Source organism: Zonotrichia leucophrys, chromosome 6 (genome assembly GCF_028769735.1).
Source record: "Zonotrichia leucophrys gambelii isolate GWCS_2022_RI chromosome 6, RI_Zleu_2.0, whole genome shotgun sequence".
Taxonomy (NCBI): Eukaryota; Metazoa; Chordata; class Aves; order Passeriformes; family Passerellidae; genus Zonotrichia; species Zonotrichia leucophrys.
The window spans coordinates 13,638,768-13,660,999 of NC_088176.1; the positions used below are offsets into that span (position 1 = coordinate 13,638,768).

Below are 22,232 nucleotides of genomic sequence, written 5' to 3' on the forward strand. Positions count from 1 at the left end.
TCTGTCACACAGGAATCTGATCACACACATGTAACATGCCAAGAAACCAACTCTAAATTCCTGGGAAAGAGGGAAGGAATGAGCTAAGGAAAACAGGCCATGGTCCAAGACAGCTGTTGTCAGAATGAAGGAAATTGGGTGGGTGAAGTTTTTTTCTGCTTTACTCTAATCATTTACTCTGTTAAATACATCTACATGATTTGCTGATTTTGCAAGTCAGCTGCATAACTATCACAGCAGGCTTTCAAAGGAATTAAAACATTTTTCTGGATATTTTGAGAATCCTACTGCACAAAAAAAATTCTTGAGTTTCCTAGGTGAAATTGATGTAAGTTTCCAAATTTTTCTAAAGCACTTTCCTCTTAGAAAAGCTTGCATGTTTTATGCTGCTACTTATGAAGTAGAGGGTAAGAATATGCCACCCTTTCTGCTGACTTTCTGGCTCTTTCTTCAGCAGGAGTTACTGCTTTCCACCATTTGGAAGAGTTTACATCTCCTAATCATCTCTGATCTGGCATGTGGACAGCCCTGGATACATCATCATTTGTTTGTTGTAGTGTTTCAGCTAAATCAATTTTTCAACAGAGAAGTTGTCAGCAAATTATTATCTTTTCACTTGTGATTAGGATTTTACACAAAGTTTATACAGAGGTAAAACCTGTGACAGTAAAAACAGACAATGGATATCTTCCCCTACAGCAAGATCTCTCCTGAAGCACATCAGCCCAGCTGGTACAGATGCACTGAGAATTGCAACGACTGCATCAACTGAAGCAAAGTACCTCAAAAAATAAAATTATTCCCTGCCTCTCCAGGTGCATCAAGGCTGTCAGGTGATAAACAAGTGCTTTAAGACAAAAAGAAAATAAAGTTTGTGAAAATGTACAGTAACTATCACGCATTGGAAAACATGACACAATTTGGTTTTACCTGTTATATTCTGATAAAGCCTGGGCAATTACAAGTCCCATTCCCTGAAAAAAAAGAATTAAAAAAAACTACACATTAAAATCTCAAGGGAGAAAATCACACACTGAACATACATTGCAATGCTGCCCTCCCCAAGATAACCTAGCATGCTATTCAGAATTTCCCTTGAAGCTGTTTGAACTATTAAGATGTGCTATGATACAACAACATTATAACACAAAAACCCAGACAACCAAATTGAAAGTTATTTACTAAGTTGGACAGAAAGCATCTCTTCTTCTTGGACCTCCAGACAGAGCTCTCACTCAAGAAGTCTCAGTAAAGCATCAAGAAATTTAGAAAGAAGTTGGTATCAGAGGAAGGACATCCAAAAATTCAAAACAAAGAATCATATACATGAATAACCTTTGACTTCTTGCAAACAGCCTCCACTATTACAGAACTACTAACAGTTCTCACCCTTTATTTAGCATGGAGTTTGCTTTCTACTTCATGCATAAAGAGCAGCTTCCAAGTCCAGAATTCACATAACTCAGTCTGCTGTCAATTTTAATCCAGGCCTGGATATAAAACTCAGACTGTAGCTGCAACCCAAAATACACTGCAGGACTCTTGACTCAGTTACAAGCTTCCACTGAGTTACAAGAATTCACTTGTAGAATGATAAAATCAAGTGACACAGCACTGGAAATGAGATTCCCTTTGGCATAAATCATCCTGTGCCTCTTTGGCACATGACAGCAAACAGTGCACAGATCGTTCATGAATGCATAATAGATCAACTTTAGCATGTTCCTTGCTATCTAGCTTTTAATCACCATTGAACTGGTGATCAAACTGTCCAAACCATGAGCTGCCTAACCTATTGCAAGAGCACAGGGCTGAACAACCTCTGCACTAGTGCTCCTTAGAGCAGCACTGTTCTGAGACCTGATTTCTGCCATACACCATGCTGGCATCCATTACCCCACACCTCATGGGAAAGAGCATCTCCAGCAGCACAGAGGAATCAAGCCAAGTACTCACATTGAGTGTGGCCTCATCATCCACAATGGACAGCTTCACAATGTAGGGATTCACAGACTGCTCAAGGTGGGGCGAAAAAGAAAGAAAAATGGTTTTCAGTTCAGCTTTCAGGGAAAAAAAAACACTATTATGTTTCCAAGTTTACACAACCACCTGGGAAGAATCTCTGTCCTGTCCCATAAAACAGAATACACATAAATAAGCAGAGTCACAGCACATGCTAAGACCACTAGGCCAGGGACATGTTCCCCTTATTGGCTCAGCCAGGCAGTCTCCTGATTTTATTGGGAAGAGGAGGGAGTTTCTGTCCCTGCACCAGCTCCTGTGTCAGTCTGGAAAGTGGAGCAGCCATCCTGCAAGCCTGTTATCTGTGACACACACACAGCTTTGCAGCAGGAACAGGCAGTGAGGCTGGATGCAGCATTAGTGCTCTGCTGTCTCCCCTCTGCAGCACCCTGCAAAGATTGCTTAAAGAGCCCCCAGGAAGGCAGGACAACATTCTGGACTCATCTGCTGCTGGGTTAGAGAGCAACACTTTGTTTGCACCATTAGGAGCTGGAAGTCTCTAGAGAATATAAATGCCTTCAATTTAGCTGAAGAAAACACACAGGTTTCATCTATAAAGACAAATGCTAATAATTTGGGAAGCATTTCAGATTAGCAATGCACATTTTTCATGGGTTTTGTGTGTCAGTGTAAAACTAAAAAAAGTTGATTTTGAATCAAGACACAAAAGAAAAGTCTCATCTGCAGGCAGGTCATTTTGCAGGGAATTGGAGCTTGAATAATTACTTTTTTGTTAAAGAATTTTTTTTTTTAGTCATTTGAGTTATGCAAGATCTTTGGGAAAAAAAGAAAAACACATGAACTTTCTGATTTTCCAAAGCTGTGTCTTTCAGACCTGTAGCTGTCTATACCAAGGAGAGGCAAGTGCACAAAACGACATGAAGAGTTGTTGGATACACTATATGCTGCCAGACAAGCACACAAAGGGAAAACCCCACATTTTAACTATTTTCTTTCAGCTCTAACAAAAGCTACAGTGCAATTCTAGCAGGTTGAACATGATGCAAACAAACATCTGCCTAGATGTTATCAATGAATATGTATTCAAAAGTCACTACTTGATTTTATGTTTTAACTTGCTATCCTATCAGCCATCCCTTAAAACACTGGGAAAGTGATCAAATAAATACTTTTTCTCACAGCATTTTCTTTCTTACAGTATCAATGCAAAAGTATTTTCTCTGAAAGTATTAAAAAAAAAAAAGAAAAAAAGAAAATATAGCTGATGGCTTGTATAAGTATATAGTTGGAACAACTTCTGAAAACTATTAGGATTTCAATCAGATGCATCCCTTTAAAGGTTCCAGGTAAAGAGACGTAAATCCCTAGAACCGAAGTCAATAAGCAAGCCAAGATCTCATCAACATGGGTAATGACAACATGGAGAGATACTCTCCAAGGAATTTGAGAGATTACAAAATCCACATCCCAAAACTACAAAAGAACATCCTAATGTAAAACACACTGATATTTATGCTAAAAACAGACACAAAATCATAATCAGCTAATGAATTTTGAGCCTTATTAGATTTTCTTAAACAACTGGAAACACAACTTAACCAATGGAGTTCAGACCAAAAGAGAAGCTCTCAGGTGCACCACAGTTAACTCAAAAGAGAACTCCAAAGCACCTGAGGCATGAAGGTGTGCTACAATTCACTGACAACCAAACAACCACCATACTGACCCTAAGGGCCAAAGAACAGCAAGGGAAAGCAGCTGCTCAAGGACAAAGCTGATGGCTGCATTACTGCAGGCTTGGCCTGTAGCACTGCTACCAAGGGCAGTGCTGGGCAGCTGTCACATGAAACCCTCCTGGGAGGCACTTTCAGCCTTGCCAGAGGAGCTGCTTGAGCTGAAGTTCCCCTTCACATCTGCTACACATCTGCTTCAGCTGGATTGTATGGATTGCACTTTTCAAACATCAGCACAACTTCCTTCAGAGTGCACAGTTCCAAGATGTCTCAGAGTGTGCTCCAAAGCACTTGACCCCAGCTCAATACTCCCCAGAAATCCAAGGACAAGCCTCCTGCACTCACAGCATTCTACCTGACTAAGGACATCAACTGCAGTCCCACGGATCCCTGCCCCAGGGATGGCACTGCACAGCTCCCCAGCATTTGTCTGAATGCTGCAATGAGACCTCTGGTCTTCCCAGTCCACCCTCATAAGTAAACCCACTTACAGATAATTCCCAACAGATTTCCCTCATAGCCATACACTGAAATCAGGCTCCATGCTCCTGTTCCATGCTACCACAGCACAGAATGCTGAAGAGAATCTGCAATTCATGATTCTGACATCATTGACAGGAATGAGAAACTGACAGGCATTACTTTGACACCAAGTGTAGTTCCTGTCCTTGCATATTCTCTAGGTCTATTCATAATTCAGAACAAGATCTATTATAAAACCAGGTAGGTTTTGAAGCCTGCTCCCTCCTAGTAATTCTGTTGAAGGGCAAGTTATTCCAGAACTTTCCTATTTGCTGCCTAATGAAGTATATTAAAATATTCCTATTTATGAAGAAAAAAAACCCTGATCATGAAAGCATCATGCCTCATACAAAGAAAAGCCAAAATTAGGTGTTGTTCTGACATCTGAGATGTTTTTTTTTCAAGCTGATGAATAACAGAAAAAAATGGGAATATACCATAAACATAAAAAGGATGATGAATAAAGTTCCTCAAAGAGGAATCCAGCAAAGAGAGAGAGAGAGACTTCTCTTGGAACTGCTACCTGTGATGTTTCAGTTCATTCTTTGGTTACAGCTTCACCATCTCTTCTGAGGATCTGTGCTCTTTCAGTCAGCTACTCAGGTCCTGAATCATAAATTCAGTCTGAAGCCCAGGATGATTGACAGCTCATTTTACTTTGGAGATTATTATTATATTATTATTATAACCACACACACACGCACACAGAGGCAGACGTGGTTTGGCACAACAGCAACTCTTCCAAAAGGACCTTCCTCAGACTATTTCCACAAAGGAAATGCAAATTCCCTAGGTAGTTTCTTTCATGCTGGCACAGAGGAGTTGTAGGAGTATCACACACATTTGATTGTACATGTACATCAGAGACAGACACAGGGACATAACAGGGCTGCCTTGCAAAGCTTATCCTGCTCCACTCTGATGCCCTGGTGCTACAGTGTGCTCTGCTAAAAACTGCACTGTGTGCTGCCTTCATAATCCAGAGGCCACTCTAAATCAGTAAAGCAGAGAGAAGTGATGTTTCTACACCTACCTCATACTTTCTGTAGTTGACCAGCAAGGCCAGAAGGACAACAGCATCATACCCATGCTCCCTGCGACTGAGAGGGCTGGACAGGATCTGGAACAAACAACCACACTGTTCTGTCAGGCCTCCTGCAGGAAGCTTGCAGTGACTCAGAGCACAGCCACGAAATGTGTGTGCAAGAGCAAATTATGTCCTATCTGAAAGAGGATATTTGGGTGAAGGGAGTGTCAGTGCCTCAAGGAAGTTCTGCACACAGAGAAGCTCATTTATCACAGACAGGATGCACACAGGCTTTCAGGGCATAAAGAGCAAATATATTTCACAACAGCATTGTATAGTATCTCATCATAAACTGTGCAAGTGTTCTGGGTTTCTCCAAGGCTCAGTTCCACTGAAAAAAGTATAATTTATCCAAGAGCAGAAAAAAATATATCCACACTACCTTTTGAAAAAACAGTTTCTCCAGTAAAGAAATTCTGTGTGAAATTAACCCAGAAATCTGTTCGGAATCTAACTGTGCAGAAATGTCTCAAGTGAAAATACTTTAAATAGTCAGTAGCGACTAAAAACAGCAGACTAGAGTAAAGGGGAGAGAACATTACAAAATATATGTATGACTGAGCTATGAATGGATGCAGCAACAGTACCAGTGAACTTACATTGCACTGAAAATGCTGAAAGGCAAACACATTACTGAAAGTCCTCATTATGGAAGAGCCTCCACAGTAGAAGGAAGAACCCTTACCTGTAAAATGGCTTCAAATATGCTGTTAATCATCACATACTCCAGGATGGTGTTCTGGCTAATGTTATCTGTCACCTGAGTACAAACACAAGTTTTAAAAGCTCATCCACAACTTCCACCAGTGCTGTAACTGCCTCTGGCACACACTGGGAACAGGAGAGTTCTGCTTCCAGATGGACACATTTATCCAGAATCTCACACTTAGCAAGTCAAGGTGTGACTAGCAATAGAGCTAGACATGAAGTAAAAGAAATCTGTCCTGCCTGCCAGCCCTCTCTCTGCCAAGAAGCACCACCCACAGACTAAGAGCTCCCCCACTCCTCCACACGTTGGTATTTTACACAGCTGCAAGAATGACAACAGCCATCAGCTGCTGCAGGCTCCACACAGGAGGCAGAGAATGAAAAACAGGGCACGAATGCTTCACTGAGAACCTTCCCATCATGAAGAGGGCAACGAAGAGCTCCACCACTCTCAATTATCTCTTATCACAGTCAAAATAGTTCGCAGCTGACCATCTCCAAAAGCTGATGAGTGGCAATTTATTACAGCTTCCTCATTCTTCACGTCCTCACCACTCTTGTTTTCCACACCTTCTCTCTTGCCTCCACCCTTCTCCCTTCCTTTCCATACATCTGAAACTTCTTAAGTATTTTTTCCTTTAAAAAACCCACACCTGTGAATCCAACTGATACTTCCTCCTGCCTCTCCCCTTCAGCCCCAGCTGGCACCTATCTAACAAGATGAAAAGTGTCTGCTAGTCTGTACTGGCATCATGGTTGGAGCCATCATGCACATTCTGGACTGACACTGGCTCTCATTCACCATTTCTTTCTCCTTCTTAAGCGTCACACTGCAGCATTCTGCTCAAGTTTTGAAACAGCTCCATCCCTCAGATGTGGCCCATATAACCCCTTAAGTTATACAGCTGTTAATTACTTACTGTCACCAAGCAGAGAAGTAGCTTCAGACACAAGCTTTTGAGGCTTTCAGAACCTTCTGCACAGAGGAGGGAGTCCAAGCTCTCCATCAGATTCTAAAGAACAACAGTCACATTACTTAAAAGTAGTATTTTAAATTACTTGAAATGTTTTTTAAATAAAGGCTTCTGGAAGATTCAAGTAGCAGAGCACCAATATAAAGCCATGTTATTCCAGAATCAATAGCTGAGCTATTACTACTGCTACCCAGGCCATATTCATACTATTGCTTCTCAACACTATTTGTGTTAACTACAGCTTAATGACTACTGGTAGAACATCATTATCCTTTTCCATGAGTTTTCTCTAGATGCAGCAGCACAGCTCCAATTTACAATACATAAGTTATGATTAAAAATCTGATAGGCAAACTACTACTTAATGTTTTCCCCAAATATACTACAGTTTGTACAGAGAAGAAAAATTGCTACTCTTGAAGAGAGATGAAAGATACAACAAGAATTCAGCTTTATCACTGGTTACTTTGTCATTTCCCAAACTCAACATCTTTACAGCAAAGAGTATCAAGTAGGTTTAAAACAGTACATGTGCTGATGGATTGTGAGAACACAGGGTATGACACTCAGATAAAGATGTGATGTTCAATACTAGGTGATTGTGACAGCCTTTTCTGGCTTTAAGGTTTCTCAACAACAGTGACTACACAGTGTGGAACTAAAGAAAAAGAACATGCTCTGTTATATTACTAACCAATCCAGGGACCCCAAATGTCTGTGCTACTGGCAGGTACAGAGCTTCAGGACAGCTTACTTTCAGTAAGTGGCTCCAATATTTCCCCCAAAAGCTGCTGCCTGGTAGACACACCCATGTACACTCACTGCCCTTGCAACAACACAGCTGCTGTGCAAACTGCTTCTCTGCACTGCCAGGGCCTCACCTTCATACACAGCTCTGCCTTGTCAAAACCCACAAGCATGTTGATGATGTCAAACCCAGAAGTGGATTTGTTCTTCTGATGGACACCCCGGATCAATGCACACAAAGTCTGCAAAGGGGAAAAACAGAAGGTGACATGTAAGGCAACACCTCCAACTCAACAGCAAAACCCACTGCATGATCCCCTCCTAGCACTGGCAGATACTGAAATTAATACCACCAGCCTGGAGGCCATACATTTTGTCTGACCTCTTTTCCAGCTCTGGCATTTCTAAAAACGTATCTTGGATGCTGAAAATTTGTAAAAATTGGAGAAGAATAGATTTGTCCATATTTTTCTTGTTTGAGCACAAATTTCTGTTTGGTTACCACATTGCTATACCAGTTGGACCAATAAACTGTGTCTTTGTCAACAAGAGGAACCAATCTTTCCACAAAAAAAAAAAAAGGTTACAAGTCTATTAGGCAGCTTAATTACTGCTTCATTCCAAGTTCTTGAAGATTCACAGGTATCAGCACACTATCAGCAGACTCTCTGGAAAATTTATAGGCAGCAAATTACTCATTTGTCCTAAGAGACAGAAATGTCTGGGGTGACTTTTGTCATCAGGCACATCTCAGGCCTGTGAAGAGGGGAATGAGCAGGAATACAACCACTGCAGTTTTAGATTCCAGCTTAAATTCACCAGTGAGAGGTAATTAGTTTCACATGCAAAGCTGGAGACAAAACAGACCTGATGGAGTTAGCAGACCTCTAGAACCACACAAAAGCAAAAAGGTAAGGTAGACATTCTTTTTTTGGTTACTGTCAGAAACAGATACTGGGCTAAACAAACCTTTGGTAACCATGTTGATTCTCAAAAAAAAAGGATTGCTTAAGTAAGTTTTGGCTTCAGGATCACTTTCCACATTAACATAGTCTGATTAAGGGAACACTCTCCCAGTTTGAGCTCAGGATGTGTCACCTGGTTCCTATTTACAAGCACACAGCAGGATTCTTGTGACCTGCCCTAAGTTCTTCCAAGAGTATGGATAGAAGTTTAAGAATTTGGAGTTGGTCTAAGCTGTCTATGTAGCTATAACTGCAATTTTAGTAGCACCCTTTCAAACTAATTCTAAAAATGACAATAAAACAATGCAAGATTGTACAGAGATGTAATGTTCTGTTTTAAACCAATTTTTCCCAGATCACTGCTGGTCCAAAGTCTTCTACAGATGACTTCTTCAGACCTGAATTTCCTATCCTGTACTCCTAAAGCTGAAATGCATTCTGCATACTCCTAAAACAAATGCATTCACCAAACTGTGAGAATCAGCTTGTGAACTATTAACATCAAATATCAAAACTGAGGAGGCGAGTCTCCCACAAGATATGGAGCAGCAGAGCTTTGGTAAGGAACAACCTGCACAAAAATGGCTATGAGTTCTGAGTGATAATTCTTCACAGCTTCCAATTAGGAAGTGTCCAGCTGAGGCAATTTCCTGCGTAAATTTCACACTAACTTCTCCAGAGCTTTATTTCTTTTTTGACCCAAATAGAAATTGAAAAAGGCAGCTGAAATAAGGGAGAAGAGGTGAAAGTAAAACACTACTACACAGCCTAAGTACTTTTGAGACCCCAAACCAATAGCCTGCAATGTGAACAAGCTCCTTTGATTCTTCACTGCCATCCACTTCATCCTCCATCACCAGATCCTCATGAATTCTGAAACCATCTATTGCTGTGCCAAGAGTAGAGACTATGAATGTTTGGAACCTCCACAGACAAGTAGCAACTGCCCTGTAGACATCACTTCTCAGTAACAAAGAAACAAGCACAAGGTGTTTGATACCAGCATCTGAAGTACAAAGACAGCGCTCCCTGTCCCCCAGCGTGGTACCTGTAATGCATTCACCACTCTGATTGGGTGCTCCTCGCCCAGGGCCTGGATGCAGTGCTGAAACAAGCAGTTGATGTTGTCTTTTATCTTCATTAATTCTTCCCCATCCAGAGCCTCCAGCTTGCCTTCTAGATACTCCAGGTTGACCTGTCAGGTTAAGAAGCAGTTCAGGCACATTATACCATCACCAACACCTCAGAAACAGAAGTCCTTGCACTGACTGTCTGCCACTTTGTAGGCAGAACAGCAACAGGATGTTCACGGTCTGTTACCTTCATGAGAAATAGCTCCTCCCAAAACCTAGGGTTGCATTTACTGGGGTCTTCTGTCTGTAAGGAAAAGGAACAGGCATGAGGGCAAAGAAATCATTCAGGCAGAACTTAAAGAAAGTCTTTATCACAGGTAGCTCAGAGTCAGCACCATCTGCCAGATGACCAAGAGGTCTCAAAGTGCAGAATTCTGGCCACAGAGATTCCCAGAAAAAAAGAAGGACCAAGAGAAGCAGCTCTCAATTGGGATGCCCCTGTTTATTTTCTGAATTGTTATTTGAGAAATGCTGGGAAATCCATGACTTCCCATAGATGGTAGGTTCTGGTAAGCAACAGGACACGGAGACATTTTGGAAGAGAGCAGAATACAGAGTTCTGCATGACAGCAGGAGAGCCTGGAGCATGTGCCTACACTGTGCAGGCCTTACCTTAAGGAAAGAAATCCACTGGAAAAAAACCCTCAGGATAAACTAAACCAAGAAAATGTAACACAACTCTTTAGAAAAAACAGATGCTCAGCTGCTTACCGTGAAAATTTCATCATACATCAACACCACTTTCTCTTTCAAAGGCTTCTTGGAGGCTGAAGATTTCCGGAGCAGCCCACCTTTCTTCTCTGTTTGGGCCATGCTGTACACCCTGAAGGGAAGAACAGACAAAAAAGCTCAGAAAACTTGAACTTTTCTTCAAGGCATATCTGGCCTGCCTCAACCATCAAAGATTTTTTTCACGGCACTGAAATACTAACAGTCTCTCACAAGCTCTAAGTAGGAGCATTTATAACTATACCAGATAAGAAATCAGATCAAAGGACCCATCTAGCTCTACATCCCGTATCAAAGACATGCAGAAGTCCACACACATAGGCAGAATCAGAATAAGCTCCTTATGGATAAATTTTAATTCTTCTCTATTAGAAACTGATTCATTATCCAGACCAATGCAGTTTACATTTAGAAAAGTATGTATTTTTTAATTTCACTGGAGGAATTGTGATACTTGATAACAAATAGGTACCCAGTCTTTTCTTATGCTGGTCAAGCCTCAAAGGCATCTGGTGACATGAAGCTCCTGAAACTATTTGAAAGTCTTCTCTTTTCTGTTTAATTTGCTGCCCACCAAAGCACTTCAAATTCTGCTTTTAGTACTCTGAAGTGGCATCCAACACAAGGAAAGCCTCCCTCTGCACCTCATCTGGGCCAGCTGCTCTGCAAATTAAGCCAGACAGGAAGCCCAACCCCAAAAGCATCCCATGTTCAGGGTTCAGTTTTGGGAGGAGGATGCAACACAGAGGACAAGCTTTACAGGGATTTTTTTTGACCAAATTAATTTAATTATCCATTTGACAGCAAAAGGTTTCCTAAAACCACAAAGTTTTACTATCATTAATTGGTGTCTTACTGATTATACTATTAAAAAAAGGAGTACCCTTATTACAGAATTAGACATTACACAAAGTAATGTGGTCCTGAGCCTTCTGAGAGAAACAACCCACTCCAGGGGCTGAGTCAGAACACACAGCTTGCCACATATTCTCAACCTCATGTGTGATGCTACCAAGTGCAGCACTACTCTGACCTTGCAAATACGCATTTATCTGCAGTCACAGATTTTCCTGGCAAGCATCACAGCTTTAGCACCATTCTAACCTCCTCCATCACTGCAGCATGTCACAAGTACTCAGCAGAAAGGGAATGCCATCCCTCCTCATGGCCCTGAGCTCCCAGACTTTCTCCCATACTTCCAAGGTAATTACACACACGGCAACAGCATCCCACACACAGAGGCTTGACTGAAGTCATGCTCCAGGAAAGCATGGGCAGGCTCCTGTGGTAGCTGCACTCAGCCATGATAAACCATGGCCAGAGAGGTAAGTTCAGTGCTCCAGTCAGGGCCCCAGAGCTCTCTGAGCTGGCAGCCATGGAAGCAGCTTTGGATGTAGCCTCAATCCCAGACTGGCTGAACCCCCTGCCACAGGATTAATCTGTCTTTCCCTCAAAGACCAAGTTCTACCAACTACTGAATACCAGTTCCATATCTCCCTTACATTCTTTCCACTGCAGACAATTTTTAGCTGACTTACAACTCTGTTCTCAACTAGGACTCTCAGGCTTCCAGAGACAGTTATTCAAACATCCATCCCTTTAGCCACAAATCTTGGTTCTAAGGGGCAGAAAAACATTCTCAGGCCTGGAAAAACAATTCTGCTGTAAAAGACCCTGCCCCAGGTGCAAAGGTAAGGAGATTTGCCAGGATGGGAAAGGACAGAGAGCAGCAGATCTCACACCTGAAAAGCTAACATTTACATAAGGAGAGAGGTGTTGTCTTCCCACTAGAAAGGGAACCAGCTGGCTGGTTATGGGCTGGGGTGAGAATGGAAAGAGCCCTAAGACACCCTGACAGAAGAAAGCTTAGCAACAATTGCACCATAACCTTCTGTAAAAACCAAAATTATTCCCATAGCCTAGTAGGTCTATGTATCAAACTAAGATAGAAGAAGGTTTCCAACTAACAATTAAAAAATAAAACATTATTCAATCATCTTGATAGCTTCTCTTTTAAAGACTTTGCATTATTTTTAAACTGTCAAGGGAAATAAGACATTATTCTAATTAGAAACATAACTGGAAACACTGAGAAATCTATTAAGAAACAAATCAAGAGCGATGTCACTTTTAGCCTAGGAATACAAATCTTGGATTAGATTGCACAAAACAATTTTCCTACTAGAACTGTAAGTTTCTGAACCTAAAACAGCTGCCAGGCCCAGCATACAAACACATCCATCAGTGTGCTTCTAATTGAATTAGAGCTAACGAATCCCAATGTCAAAACTAATAAACTAACTCTCAGTGCTTCTGGGTCAGCGTTCTCACATCAAATGTGTACGTGAATGGGAGGGGATCAATAAGCTCTGCTTAGTCCCTGGATTTTCAGAGCTGCATTTTAACCCTTCTCCTACATTTCCAGAAAGACAGAAAAATCGAAATACATCAAGATACAAAGGGTGAGCACCAGAGGGATCACATGATCATGTGAAAATTCTAATCTCTGTCAAAATAGGTCTTAGGATTCACATTCTCTCAATCAAAGCTGCACAGAGCACACACAAAGACAACTGCTAGAGGCAAGGATTAAATAATGTTCTTGTTTATAATTTGCTATTCTACAAATGAGCATATGGAGGAGCAAGGAGAGAAACATAAACCATGCCTCTCATGCCAACGCTTTATTAGGCTGTGTTTGTTTCATGACCTATGATGATCAGGTCATACAAATGGCTTTTTCTTTCCACTTTATGCAATTACATTTTCTAGATGTCATAAAGACAAACAGAAAACTGCATTTTGCTAATGGAGACCTTCTCAGCTGCAGAAAACAACAATTAAATGCACAAAACATTTATAAATAAGTTGCAGAGGTGTCAAATTATTGTGATGCCCTGACAGCTTATGAAAACAACAATGCTGATGATAATTAACAATTTTCCTTTAAACACCACATTTAAAAGACATCAGTGCATTTTCCACATTTTAGGTTCAAATGGATAATTTATTCTGTCAATAGGTCATTCCCATTAACACATGCTGCTAAGTGAATCCTGCTGTATTCACTGACTGCACAGGAGAACTGCCCCTCAGGGCCACGAGAAGCACACGCATGGGGATTTTTAGAAAAACAAACACTTTGCTGTGCAGCAGAAAATCCAAGATGCTTCATCTGGAACTAAAAGAAAACTTGACAGAGCATGAGTCTTGGCAGCTCAAAGGCAGCAAGATAAAAGACGCAAGTTCAGGCAGACTCTTGCTTTATCTCTCATCAACCCCAGGATCAGCTGATCCAGTCAGGAAGAGATGAGCACATCCAACCATGCAGCTCCTTTCTGTTTCACTCCAGGACTCGAAACAGAGATTCCAACCAAACATATGACATTCCGATGAACACAGCTCTGTTAGCTTTTTGTTAGAGTAGCCACAGGGAAAATGAACCTGGTATTTAGAGTCTGAGATTTACTCAGACTTGTGCACTCTGAGAACTGCTACACACCGCTTCACATTGTCACTCTGTTCCTGCACAGACTTATTAGTATTCCATAGACTGCCTTTTAACAGCAAAAATACTGTCAAGAGGGTAACACTAATGCACATCTACACCATAATGACATCAGGATCCAAAACTTGTAACTTGTGTAATCTTGCATGCAGCCCATCAAGCACAGCACTTTGCATTCAATTGCTTTGGCTAACAAACCTGAAAGTTCCCAAGATTATAAATGCACATACACAACCCCCATATACAACCAAACATGAATAAGTGTATTTTTTCCAGTGTGGACCCCTTATAAAATATACTGCAACACTTCTTGGCTAGACAAAAAGAACACAGATGATGCAAAATTGTATTTTCACATAAGACTTACTTGGCAAACCATTTATTCACTACCTGGAAAAGGCTGTGCAAATGATGTGATTAGTTTGTTAATGTCAAAGCCCTGAACCGCAATCAATTTCATACGGACTCTGAATAAGAACTTAGATACTTCTGCTTTTAGAACCCAAGGTCCCTTGACTTGCCAGAGCTACTGAGATTGGACTCACCTGTTCAAACATTTCAAAGGCAGCAATTGCCTCCTCCCTCCCTGAGTGTATGCACCTGGGACTCTGTGATTGTGCTTTGCTTTCAAGGTGCTCTGCAGGGTACATCACTCAGAATTAAAGGAAAGTTGTTCAAAAACTGTCTCCATCATGCAAGAGGTGGGGAAAAATCCCTGTCTAAAAGTTAACTCACAGCTTCTAAAGCAATGTGCTACAAGCTAAGCACTCATACCTCAGTGAAGTACCAGGAAAAACTTGCACTTCATCCATGTGATGAATATGCAGAGTGAATACCAGACCTGAACAACAGGCAGCTACAACACAGGTCCCAGAGCCCACCCATCGCTGGAAGCAACAGACAACCTGCACCCAGGACAAGAATTTATGAATCCCAAGGCACAGGGAGTGCATGGACCCAGTTCCAACTCCTCTGTTAAAACCCCCAGGACCACCCATCAGCAGCCCACTATTGAAAACAAACAGAGCAAGAACACATAGGGCTTTTTTCAAAGGTTTAGAAACCATCATGGCCAAATTTCTGCCATCAGCCTTTGTGCAGCTTATTCTCCACAAACTCTTGCATTGGCAGTTACAGACTGTGCAAGTACATCCACACTGCTTTTATATTTGATCCCTTGTTTTATAACTTCACTTGTATATTGGCCATTGGAATAACAACTGCTCAAACTGCGCTTTCCTCTACAACTGTAAGGTGCTCAACCCACCAACAAGGGAAACAGTAACACAGCATACCAGCTTTGGAGCCATGCTGCAGAATTTCCAGGTGCCTTCAGGCAGTACACAATGAGAAACATATTCTGAAGGCGTGATGATGACAAAAAACCCATAGAGATCCTATTTTTTCTGCAGTACAAAGCAACAACCCCCAGCACAGCCACAGTGTATATATATACATATTTTACTAGAAATTCCTTCCATCCCACTCAGAGCAGTGTATGTGCTTCTACATAGTACAATCTAGTTATACCATTTCTGACCTATTTTTTACCTCTCAAAAAATTAGAAAATTAGCTTCCTAATGTGAATACAGCCACATGCTACCTCTCCCATTGCACCTGCTTAAGCAATGATATAAGAGTCACATTTGAGCTACGATTTTAACACTTCATGCATAACTGCATTTAATTTCTATATGTCCAGTTAAAATAACACCCAGTCCATCAACTTCACACCACCAACTAGCTATGTTTTCTCCTGTCAAGTCCATCCAGACAAGCACTGCATGTTTCCACCAGCATCTGTTCAGACCAATTTCATACAAGGTAATTTTTTTCATTTCACCACACTTTTTCTCTGTATTCCTGGCTACCATGACCAGCTCTCTCAGGTCAGAAAATTACTTTGGGTTTTCACTTTTCAATCGCTTTAGAATCCATCCCACATAGTTTATCATTAAATACTCTGCACTGCCTTTACACTCCCACCTAAAAGCTCATGTCACCTGCAGACTTTTTCAAATGCCTTCCTTCTGAAGAAAAACACTCTTCCTGTAACCTTCCCTGCCCTTTTCCCATGGCTTCAGCTGGTGGTGTGGATCCAAGGCCCCTGCTGAACACAGTGCAGCTGCATGACCTCGGCTCTGACTTCTGAGGTAGCTGCTATGTTCTAAGAAGCTGCATAGTAAAGTCATGCCAAGATAAGAAAGGTGGAGCTGCAAAGAACGTAGCATTTTTGAGATACAGACCATCAGCAGCACAAGTACTCAGGAGTTAAAATGCAAACATGAAAAGGTGTAAGTTCAAAAAAAAAAAAAAAAATAGGGAGCCAGAATATAGCAACTCAGCAACTCTGAGCAGCAGAGGCTGACCCTTCCCCTCCTAAGGGATGTCTGCATGGCTGCCTGGTGTGTTAGCTGGGGGAGGGAGCAGATGAATGCTTAGCCCAGCAGCCCATTAAGGCCTCACTGTTCCTTTTGTGCATGCTAGCCAATAACTGTTTAACTTTTTTACACTGTATGTACCCTGCCCACAGTATCTCTTTGCACAGAGCCAAAGTGCTATAAATGACACTGTGGATCAACCTATTATCACTGGAAAGCCAAACTGTTGTCCTTTCCTCCCCTTGAAATTCCTCTTGTACATTTTTGTCACATTTCCTACTAGAGCTCAAACAGCTGGTGAACTGCAGCCACCACGTATGGCAATGACTCAAATTATCTCGTTGCTTTGCATATTCCACCCACCCGCTCCCCCTAACCGGCTCTCACCATACATTCGGGTTACAGGCTCTGCTGCTGAACAAACTTTGCTACAGTGACATACGCAACAGGGTTAGACCGAGGCCGCAGCTTGTTCCTGCAGCAAGTGCCTCTGCCTCCAGCACAATAAACACTGCAAGCTCCCACTGCTTTGCCCCTGCTGCTGTTCCCCTTTGCTTTGCCCGCACAAGTCTTGGGAGAAGGGCGAGGTAAACCACACAACTGGAATGATCAGCGAACGCTCGTTCTTTCCCTAAGAGTTATCTCGAGCCCCAAGCACCGGCAGGCAGCCGGGGTCGGTGCGGCCCACGAGCACCGAAGGGCTGCGCTGCGGCAGGCCCCGAGGCCTCCTCGGGGCGGCACCCGGGACACGCACCGGGGCACCGCGCCGTTACCGGCGGGCCATGAGAAGCGCCTCCCGCTGCACGGGCTGCGTGCGGCCGCTCCCGCAGCTAACCGGGGTGGACAGCGAGCGGCCCTGGAACGAAGTGCCGGTACCCGGCGAGGCCCCTCGCGGCGGGGAGCGCACCCGCCCCGCGGAGCCCCCGGAGCGGCGGAGCCCCCGGTGCCGGAGGGGCAGCGGGCGGCGCCCGGCCCCGCGGGCGGGGTCCCGCGTCCCCCCCGCCGCTCCCGCACTCACCTGCGGGCAGCCGCTCCCCGCACACCGCGCAGGCGCCGCGCGTGCGCCCGCCGGTTCCCCGCGCGGCCGCGGCTCCCGCAGGCGGGGCGGGCGGGGAGGCTCCTCCCCGGGCCGGCCGGAGCTCGGCTCGCCCCGCGGGCACTGACACACGCACGTACACACGCACGCCGGTAAGAAATGGCCCCGCCGTCTGCGGGGACCTGCAGGTCGCCCTCGGGACGCGCCCCCGCAGCCCGCTCCGCACCGGCGGCGGAAGTAGGAGCGGGCCGGCCCGCGGCGGCGCGGAGCGGCTCCGCCCGGAAACCCGCGGCCCCGTGACTGCGCAGCGCTGAGTGGAGCTGCCGCTGGCCCGGCCCGGGCCCGGCCGCCAGTCGCCGCCGCGGCAGGTGGGTCCCGGCGGGAGGGGGACCCGGCGTGTCGGGACAGCGCGGAGTTCTCCCGGGCGGCGCTGGCTGTGCGGCGAGCTCCGGGCGCGGCCGGTCCCTGGGAGTCGCTGCCGCGGAACCGGCTCACCGCGGGGGGAAGGTGGCCGTGGGGGCCTCCTGGAGAGCCGAGGGAGCCGGGTGCCGGGAGCAGGGTGTGGCGGGGCGCCGGGAGGGGCTGAGTGCTGGCTGTGGCTCCGTGCCCCAGCTCTCCCTGCTGCACGCTGTCGCTGACAGGATGAAGCTGCGGCGGGTCTCCGACTTGAGTGACTTCAGCCGAGGCCACTGGCTGCGGGAGTTGCTGTGCCGCGGAGAAGAGCCCAGCCGCGTCCAGTCCAGTCCCGACGGGCAGCATGTCCTGCTCCTGCAGAAGAGCCGGCCGCCCGCCCTGCCGCGGCTGGTGGCCTTCCAGCGCCACAGCATCGCTGGAGCCGACCTGGAGAGGAGCTGGCAGCCGCCCCAGCCAGCCCCTGTGGGACTGCTCTTCCTGCAGAGCCCTGTGGTACCGGACTCGTGGGTGCTGGCCGTGGTGTGGGAACACGGCCGGACCGAGGTGTGGCACTTCGTGGTGGCCGTGGGCTGGCAGCTGCTGCAGACCCTGGAACTGTGCCAGGGCGCCCGGGCACGAGTGGTGTCCGTGTGCAGCCAGGGAGCCAGCCTGGTGTGGTGTGAGGAGAGGCCGCCGCTGGGCACTCACTCGGACGTGAGCAAGTGTGCCTTCAGGTTCTGTGTCTGTGCCCGTGCTCTGGAGCTGGGGGAGCAGGGCGTGCGGCTGGGCACTGCGAGGATAGTCCTGCACAACAGCCCCGAGTACCACGTCCTGGCCTCTCCCCAGCATGTGTTCCTAGTGCCTGCTGCTGCCGGCTTCGCCACCACTTCCAAATTCCTCCTCATCTGGCATCCAGAGAAGACAGAGTTCACCATCACAGCCCCCTCTGCAGGCTTCATCCACAGCAAGGTGCTGCGCTCCAGCAGCGAGTCAGACTTCAAGAAGCTCCTGCTGGGTTCTGTGGGCCTTCTCTCAGGTTTTGCGCCTCTGGACATTCACACCTCCACTGTGTCCAACAACGGGGGTCTGCTGCTGGTGAGCACAAAGGGTTCTGTGAATATCGTGGAGCCAGATGGGACACAGAGGCATATCTTTGACCTGGAGGGCGGCCCCCTGGCCCACGGGAGTCCTGTCCAGCTGAAGACTTTTGGCAGCATCCTGGCCTGTGTGCTGGCTGGAGTGCTGTACCTTGTCGACCAGAACAGTGGAAGGCTTGTAGAAAAGGAAGTCCTGAGCATGAAAGAGGTGCATTTCCTGGAGTCTCAGGGAGAGGAGGACAGTATCCAGGTCCTCAGTCAGAGTGGCATCTACAGCTTTAGCTTTTCCAAACCTGAGGACAACAGCAGGCCTGAGCCATGCCTGGTGGAGATGGTGTTTGAGGAGGCCTGCAGATATTATCAGAGGAGAAGCCTCAGCAGCTCCAAGCTGACAGTGGAGAAGTTGAAGAAGGGTGGTACGTTCCAGGCTCCTGTAGTCCTCGCTGCCATCCTGCAGCACAGCCTCCACCAGAAGCAGAAGCCAGCCCAAAGCCTACAAGATTCTTACACCAAGCTGTTGAGCACAGTGAGCCTGGAGCTGCAGAGCTACATGAGCCTGGAGCTCCTCAAGACTTGTGTGGTGTGCGCCACAGAGAGTGAGGTGGAAAGCTACTGCAAGGAGCTGGTGGAGCAGGAGGTCAGCCGCATTCTGCAGTCTGACATGGACAAAGACAACTTGGCCTATCTGAACTCTGTCTTTGCCTCCTTCCCCAAGGCTGCCTGGAAGGCCACAAGGAGCTGCCTGCAGCTGCAGCAGAATGGAGATGGCCTCTTGGTAGCCAGGGCCACCCCAGAGGTATGGAAGAAGGTCCTGTGTCAGCCGCAGCTGGAGGAGGTGGGTCAGAATGGAATGGTCCCGCTCTTTGAGCTCATTTGTGCCTCCTTCCTGAGGTTCAAACCCAAGTGGCTGCCCAGCTTTGTGGAGCTGACCCAGCAGTACGTTAGCAGCTCTTGGTCATACGGCAGCAAGGAGGGCCCAGAGGGCCGGGTGCCACTGTATAAGAGAGCACTGGGAGTGCTGGCCCGAAAGAACAAACACGGTGAGGCAGATGAGGAGATGGAGCTGGAACTGCTGCTCTGCAGCAAGAGGCCTAAGGCTGTGCTGCAAGCTCTGCACCTTCTCATCCATCTGAAGCGGTGGCAGCGGGTGGTGGAGGTGGCAGAGAAGTTCTCCAAACTCAGCCCCTTGCTCAACAAGGAGATATTCATCACACTGCTGGCTGAGTTTGCCCAGCACCGGGAGCTGGACCCTTACCTGGACAGGCTGTGGCCGCTGTGCCCTGCTGAGCTCACCGCCTCAGACATCCTCACCACGGTCCTGCAGCACCTCCCTCATTCCCAGGAGGAGCCAGTGCCCTTCTCCAGCGAGGGGAACCAGCTGACTGTGGGCTTGCTTAAGCCACTGCTGCAAAGGGTTATGCAGCGTCCCAGTGTCCAGGACGAGATGTACTCTGATGCCCTGCAGAGCAGCACCTTCCCCCCTCCCACCCCACCGCGAGAGCACAAAATCCCCTCAAAAGCAGTGGCTGATGATGTTCCTCAGCCATCTAAGGCAAGGACTTCCTCACCCTCAGCACTGCTACAGGATGACAGTGTGTGAAGGGGGGAAGGACAGTGTCATCCCAAGCCCTGGGTGCACAAGGAAGGGAAATCCTACCTGTGTTGGCAGTACAGAAGCCTGCTGCTTTCTGAAGCATCCTTGCAGCATCTTGAAGAGCCTGTTGGTGGCTGAGGTTGGGGGATCTCTGAGCCAGGGCAGGCTTTCTGGTTATTCCTAGCAAGTGCAATTGTGTGTGTGCCAGTGGAGGAGCAAATGCCAGGTGCATTTGCAGATGAAAGCGCTGGCTGCACTACAAAACTACAGAACTGCTCCCTGCCCAAAGCACTTTGTTTTCAGTTTGTTTGGCTCCTTTCTAGCTCCACTTCTACTTCCCTGATGCTCTGGTACTGGTGGTGGAGTGGTAGGCAGTACACAGTCTTTCCCCCCCATTGAACCCCTCAGTGAACTGGGTGGTACCTCCAAGCTCTGCCTGTGAAACAGAAACAGAGCATGTTTCCTGCAGCAGGGTCACTGAGTGCTGCTGCTTTGGGCTCAGTCAGATGCTAAAGGCCAGTGTGGCACAGCTCCATGGCACTGGGGATCCCAGCACACACGCTGGCAGTTGCAGCACTCCACACATTGTCTGGCCACAGCTCCTCTGGGATCAGTCCTGTAGCTGTGACTGATTGCAGCTACTTAGCTGAAAAGAGCAGCCTAATTCCCTTATCTCTCCGTCCCAGACAGTACCCAAACTCTCTGCTGAGCTGAGAAGCTTGCAGCAGGCTATGAGAGCTTGGGGCTGGCCCTGCCTTCCCCTTTCCTTTGTGGAAGCTTAGATTATGCTGCAGGACACCCGAGCCCTCTGTTCCCATCTCCTCTACCTTTGCCCTTTGCATACAAAGGGGCTTTGTCAGGATTGTCTGGCTCATATTGTGCCTCTGTTTGCAAAATTGATGTAACTTGAGAGCAGTTTGTGCAGGAAGATCCAGGTTCCAGCCTCTCTCAGGTGCTGGTCCCCTCCACCCAGAGGGAGACCCTCGCTGTGGCTTTGCCCCTGCATTCTGGGCTCTGGTGTAAAGGAGCTGTCTGGTGCCTTGTTGGGCTGCGGGAGATTCACCTGCATTAATCCTCTTGAGAGTGGTCTTAAGTGTGGAAGACAGACTCCTTTTAAAAATAAAGGTTCCTAAAGCACTGCTGAGGTGGTGGTGGATGTTATGAAGGTACACACCCTCAGGAGGAGGGCAGTCTTGTTTTGCCTCTGGTGAAAAGTGGCCAGGCTCATCTCCCTGGTGCTGCCCAGCATGGCTCACAACTGGTAGAGCTGGGCTCAGAGAGCTTGCCCAGGCAGCTCATTCCCTCTGTGGTACTCAGCTGCTCACCACTGTGAAGCCACAGAGGCAGAGTCTGCACAGGCAGGCTGCAGCTCTGTGCCACAGGGAAGGGCCATCAGGCCATGCACAGCTGTGGCTGGGCCCAACAGAGAGTTGAGGAAGGGAGGATTTTTTTCTCAAGAGCTGCAAATTCTCTGTTTTTTAGGAAAACTAGCAACAGAGAGCACCTGGCTGGCCCAGCAAAATCCTGCAGTGCCAGAGCTGCCGTTGGAGAGATTATTGTTTGTGAAACCATTGTAAAGGTGTGGCAGGGTCTCCCCCAGAGAAAGCCTTGGCTGTGGAAAGTCCCCGTGGTGGAAAAAGG

General features: G+C 46.4%; 2 protein-coding genes across 6 annotated transcripts in view; one reads left to right on the forward strand and one right to left on the reverse strand.

Annotated features, from left to right (window-relative positions):
* ARMH3 (armadillo like helical domain containing 3) overlaps window positions 1-17,596 on the reverse strand; it is a 122,567-nt gene extending 104,971 nt beyond the window's left edge. Inside the window, exons 1-10 of one of the 4 annotated variants that reach the window (XM_064717405.1) lie at window positions 17,490-17,596; window positions 10,564-10,675; window positions 10,040-10,096; window positions 9,768-9,914; window positions 7,889-7,996; window positions 6,954-7,046; window positions 6,011-6,085; window positions 5,272-5,358; window positions 1,957-2,013; window positions 931-974 (exon numbers count right to left, since the gene is read on the reverse strand). In XM_064717405.1, coding sequence (XP_064573475.1) covers window positions 931-974; window positions 1,957-2,013; window positions 5,272-5,358; window positions 6,011-6,085; window positions 6,954-7,046; window positions 7,889-7,996; window positions 9,768-9,914; window positions 10,040-10,096; window positions 10,564-10,665 — 770 coding nt within the window. In that variant the 5' untranslated portion in view covers window positions 10,666-10,675; window positions 17,490-17,596. Of the gene's footprint in view, window positions 1-930; window positions 975-1,956; window positions 2,014-5,271; window positions 5,359-6,010; window positions 6,086-6,953; window positions 7,047-7,888; window positions 7,997-9,767; window positions 9,915-10,039; window positions 10,097-10,563; window positions 10,676-14,456; window positions 14,597-17,225; window positions 17,406-17,489 lie in introns of those variants that run through there. The other 3 variants (XM_064717408.1, XM_064717406.1, XM_064717409.1) reach the window with 3 other exon arrangements.
* On the forward strand, window positions 17,534-21,810 carry HPS6 (HPS6 biogenesis of lysosomal organelles complex 2 subunit 3). 2 transcript variants are annotated; one of them, XM_064717404.1, is made up of 2 exons: window positions 17,534-17,659; window positions 18,149-21,810. In XM_064717404.1, exon 2 carries the CDS (start codon window positions 18,150-18,152, stop codon window positions 20,595-20,597), a length of 2,448 nt encoding a protein of 815 aa, XP_064573474.1. In that variant the 5' UTR covers window positions 17,534-17,659; window position 18,149; the 3' UTR covers window positions 20,598-21,810. The 2 variants fall into 2 exon arrangements, with proteins under 2 accessions (XP_064573474.1, XP_064573473.1); XM_064717403.1 differs by having other exon boundaries at window positions 17,622-17,875.
* The last annotated feature ends 422 nt before the right edge of the window (window positions 21,811-22,232 follow it).